At 38.9% G+C, this 5,000-nt stretch overlaps 1 protein-coding gene across 1 annotated transcript in view; it reads right to left on the reverse strand.

The window, feature by feature from the left end:
- The window catches only part of LOC109887481 (ankyrin-2), a 248,117-nt gene that overhangs the window by 1,145 nt on the left and 241,972 nt on the right, over positions 1–5,000 (reverse strand). Inside the window, 2 exon segments of the mRNA XM_031814795.1 lie at positions 1,202–1,369; positions 4,950–5,000. The exon segment at positions 4,950–5,000 is cut by the window's right edge and continues 84 nt beyond it. Of these exon segments, the coding sequence (XP_031670655.1) occupies positions 1,202–1,369; positions 4,950–5,000 (219 nt within the window).

Consider the following 5,000-nt stretch of genomic DNA (forward strand, 5'->3'; position numbering starts at 1 on the left):
ACTACTCAAACACATCAGGTTATAATCTGTTATGAACTACTCAAACACATCAGGTTATAATCTGTTATGGACTACTCAAACACATCCGGTTATAATCTGTTATGAACTACTCAAACACATCAGGTTATAATCTGTTATGAACTACTCAAACACATCAGGTTATAATCTGTTATGGACTACTCAAACACATCAGGTTATAATCTGTTATGAACTACTCAAACACATCAGGTTATAATCTGTTATGGACTACTCAAACACATCAGGTTATAATCTGTTATGAACTACTCAAACACATCAGGTTATAATCTGTTATGGACTCAAACACATCAGGTTATAATCTGTTATGGACTACTCAAACACATCAGGTTATAATCTGTTATGGACTACACACACACACACACACACACACACACACACACACACACACACACACACAACAAAAACACCAACACCAACACCCACACACACACACACACAACAAAAACACCAACACCAACACCCCCACACACACACACACACACACACACAACAAAAACACCAACACACACACACACACACACAACAAAAACACCAACACACATACACACACACACCTCCTGATTACAGATCCGTCTCTCTCTCCTCCACTAGAGATCTGCTCTGATAACCCCCCCATGTACACCAGAGACTGAGAGAGATGGAGGGAATGATGGAGGGGAGAGATGGAGGGGAGAGATGGAGGAAGAGATAGAGGTAGAGATGAGGGGAGAGATGGAGAGAGAGATGGAGGGAATGATGGAGGGGAGAGATGGAGGAAGAGATAGAGGTAGAGATGAGGGGAGGGATGGAGGGAGAGATGGAGGGGAGAGATGGAGGGGAGAGATGGAGGAAGAGATAGAGGTAGAGATGAGGGGAGAGATGGAGGAAGAGATAGAGGTAGAGATGAGGGGAGAGATGGAGGGAGAGATGGAGGGAGAGATGAGGGAGAGATGAGGGAGAGATGAGGGAGAGATGAGGGGAGAGATGGAGGGAGAGATGGAGGGAGAGATGAGGGCGAGATGAGGGGAGAGATGGAGGGAGAGATGGAGGGAGAGATGGAGGGGAGAGATTGAGGGAGAGATGAGGGAGAAATGGAGGGAGAGATGAGGGAGAGATGGAGGGAGCGATGAAGGGAGATATGGAGGGAGAGATGGCTATTCTGATTGGCTGGTTGGAGGCTGACCTGTGTGAAGTCGTCCCGTGCCGTTGGGAGGTCAGAGGTCAGGGTGGGGTCACCGTGCTGCGTCTCATCCCCCACCACTGCGTTCCGCTCCACAAGGCTGACCTCGTGACCTTCAGCTGATTCCTCCTCACCCCACGCTGAGTCAGAGTCACGCTCAGAAAACTTCACCTGGAAGGGACAGGAAGGAAACAATATGGAGACAATATGTAATTGTTGTTGGTTAAATCCCACTGGGGATACCGCACATAATTAAAATGTATGAACACATTAATAAGAGACTTAATTAATTAAAAAACGTCTGTTAAAGGGACTATACTATTACTTACTTAGATACATAATATTATTATAATTAATGTTATGAACTACTCAAACACACCAGGTTATAATCTGTTATGAACTACTCAAACACATCAGGTTATAATCTGTTATGAACTACTCAAACACAGCAGGTTATAATCTGTTATGGACTACTCAAACACATCAGGTTATAATCTGTTATGAACTACTCAAACACATCAGGTTATAATCTGTTATGGACTCAAACACATCAGGTTATAATCTGTTATGAACTACTCAAACACATCAGGTTATAATCTGTTATGGACTCAAACACACATCAGGTTATAATCTGTTATGGACTACTCAAACACATCAGGTTATAATCTGTTATGGACTACTCAAACACATCAGGTTATAATCTGTTATGGACTACTCAAACACATCAGGTTATAATCTGTTATGGACTACTCAAACACCTCAGGTTATAATCTGTTATGAACTACTCAAACACATCAGGTTATAATCTGTTATGAACTACTCAAACGCATCAGGTTATAATCTGTTATGGACTACTCAAACACATCAGGTTATAATCTGTTATGGACTCAAACACATCAGGTTATAATCTGTTATAAACGACTCAAACACATCAGGTTATAATCTGTTATGAACTACTCAAACACATCAGGTTATAATCTGTTATGAACTACTCAAACACAGCAGGTTATAATCTGTTATGGACTACTCAAACACATCAGGTTATAATCTGTTATGGACTACTCAAACACATCAGGTTATAATCTGTTATGAACTACTCAAACACATCAGGTTATAATCTGTTATGGACTACTCAAACACATCAGGTTATAATCTGTTATGGACTCCTCAAACACATCAGGTTATAATCTGTTATGAACTACTCAAACACATCAGGTTATAATCTGTTATGGACTACTCAAACACATCAGGTTATAATCTGTTATGGACTCCTCAAACACATCAGGTTATAATCTGTTATGAACTACTCAAACACATCAGGTTATAATCTGTTATGAACTACTCAAACACATCAGGTTATAATCTGTTATGGACTACTCAAACACATCAGGTTATAATCTGTTATGAACTACTCAAACACAGCAGGTTATAATCTGTTATGAACTACTCAAACACATCAGGTTATAATCTGTTATGGACTACTCAAACACATCAGGTTATAATCTGTTATGAACTACTCAAACACATCAGGTTATAATCTGGTTATAATCTGTTATGAACTACTCAAACACATCAGGTTATAATCAGTTATGGACTACTCAAACACATCAGGTTATAATCTGTTATGAACTACTCAAACACATCAGGTTATAATCTGTCATGGACTACTCAAACACATCAGGTTATAATCTGTTATGAACTACTCAAACACATCAGGTTATAATCTGTTATGGACTACTCAAACACATCAGGTTATAATCTGTTATGAACTACTCAAACACATCAGGTCATAATCTGTTATGGACTACTCAAACACATCAGGTTATAATCTGTTATGAACTACTCAAACACATCAGGTTATAATCTGTTATGAACTACTCAAACACATCAGGTTATAATCTGTTATGGACTACTCAAACACATCAGGTTATAATCTGTTATGGACTACATCAACACATCAGGTTATAATCTGTTATGAACTACTCAAACACATCAGGTTATAATCTGTTATGGACTCAAACACATCAGGTTATAATCTGTTATGAACTACTCAAACACATCAGGTTATAATCTGTTATGAACTCAAACACATCAGGTTATAATCTGTTATGAACTACTCAAACACATCAGGTTATAATCTGTTATGAACTACTCAAACACATCAGGTTATAATCTGTTATGAACTCAAACACATCAGGTTATAATCTGTTATGGACTACTCAAACACATCAGGTTATAATCTGTTATGGACTACTCAAACACATCAGGTTATAATCTGTTATGGACTACTCAAACACATCAGGTTATAATCTGTTATGGACTACTCAAACACATCAGGTTATAATCTGTTATGGACTACTCAAACACATCAGGTTATAATCTGTTATGAACTACTCAAACACATCAGGTTATAATCTGTTATGAACTCAAACACATCAGGTTATAATCTGTTATGGACTACTCAAACACATCAGGTTATAATCTGTTATGGACTACTCAAACACATCAGGTTATAATCTGTTATGAACTACTCAAACACATCAGGTTATAATCTGTTATGAACTCAAACACATCAGGTTATAATCTGTTATGGACTACTCAAACACATCAGGTTATAATCTGTTATGAACTACTCAAACACATCAGGTTATAATCTGTTATGGACTCAAACACATCAGGTTATAATCTGTTATGGGGTTTCACTGTCTTTTACTGTTGTTTTTATTTCTTTACTTACCTGTTGTTCACCTAAAACCTTTTTTTTGCACTGTTGGTTAGAGCCTGTAAGTCAGCATTTCACTGTGAGGTCTACTACACCTGTTGTATTCAGCATTTCACTGTAAGGTCTACTACACCTGTTGTATTCAGCATTTCACTGTGAGGTCTACTACACCTGTTGTATTCAGCATTTCACTGTGAGGTCTACTACACCTGTTGTATTCAGCATTTCACTGTAAGGTCTACTACACCTGTTGTATTCAGCATTTCACTGTGAGGTCTACTACACCTGTTGTATTCATCATTTCACTGTGAGGTCTACTACACCTGTTGTATTCAGCATTTCACTGTGAGGTCTACTACACCTGTTGTATTCATCATTTCACTGTGAGGTCTACTACACCTGTTGTATTCAGCATTTCACTGTGAGGTCTACTACACCTGTTGTATTCAGCATTTCACTGTCAGGTCTACTACACCTGTTGTATTCAGCATTTCACTGTACGGTCTACTACACCTGTTGCATTCAGCATTTCACTGTAAAGTCTACCTACACCTGTTGTATTCAGCGCACGTGACAAATAAACTTTGATTTGATTTGGGCACAATTATATTTCTATTAGCTGTTTATACAGGAGAAGAGAACCAACACAGACAACTGTAGCTGTTTACACAGGAGAATAGAACCAACACAGACAACTGTAGCTGTTTATACAGGAGAAGAGAACCAACACAGACAACTGTAGCTGTTTATACAGGAGAAGAGAACCAACACAGACAACTGTAGCTGTTTATACAGGAGAAGAGAACCAACACAGACAACTGTAGCTGTTTATACAGGAGAAGAGAACCAACACAGACAACTGTAGCTGTTTATACAGGAGAAGAGAACCAACACAGAGAACTGTAGCTGTTTATACAGGAGAAGAGAACCAACACAGAGAACTGTAGCTGTCATAAATCATCTTTATCCACCTCCGCTATTAATCTGGTATTGACCCCAACCCTGACAAACACATATACACACCCTCACCTCTGAGAGATCTCTGTGGCTCCTCCTCTCGACCACTCTGGAGTATCCGTC

This window comes from Oncorhynchus kisutch, unplaced genomic scaffold, assembly GCF_002021735.2.
Source record: "Oncorhynchus kisutch isolate 150728-3 unplaced genomic scaffold, Okis_V2 Okis07a-Okis12b_hom, whole genome shotgun sequence".
NCBI lineage: Eukaryota > Metazoa > Chordata > Actinopteri > Salmoniformes > Salmonidae > Oncorhynchus > Oncorhynchus kisutch.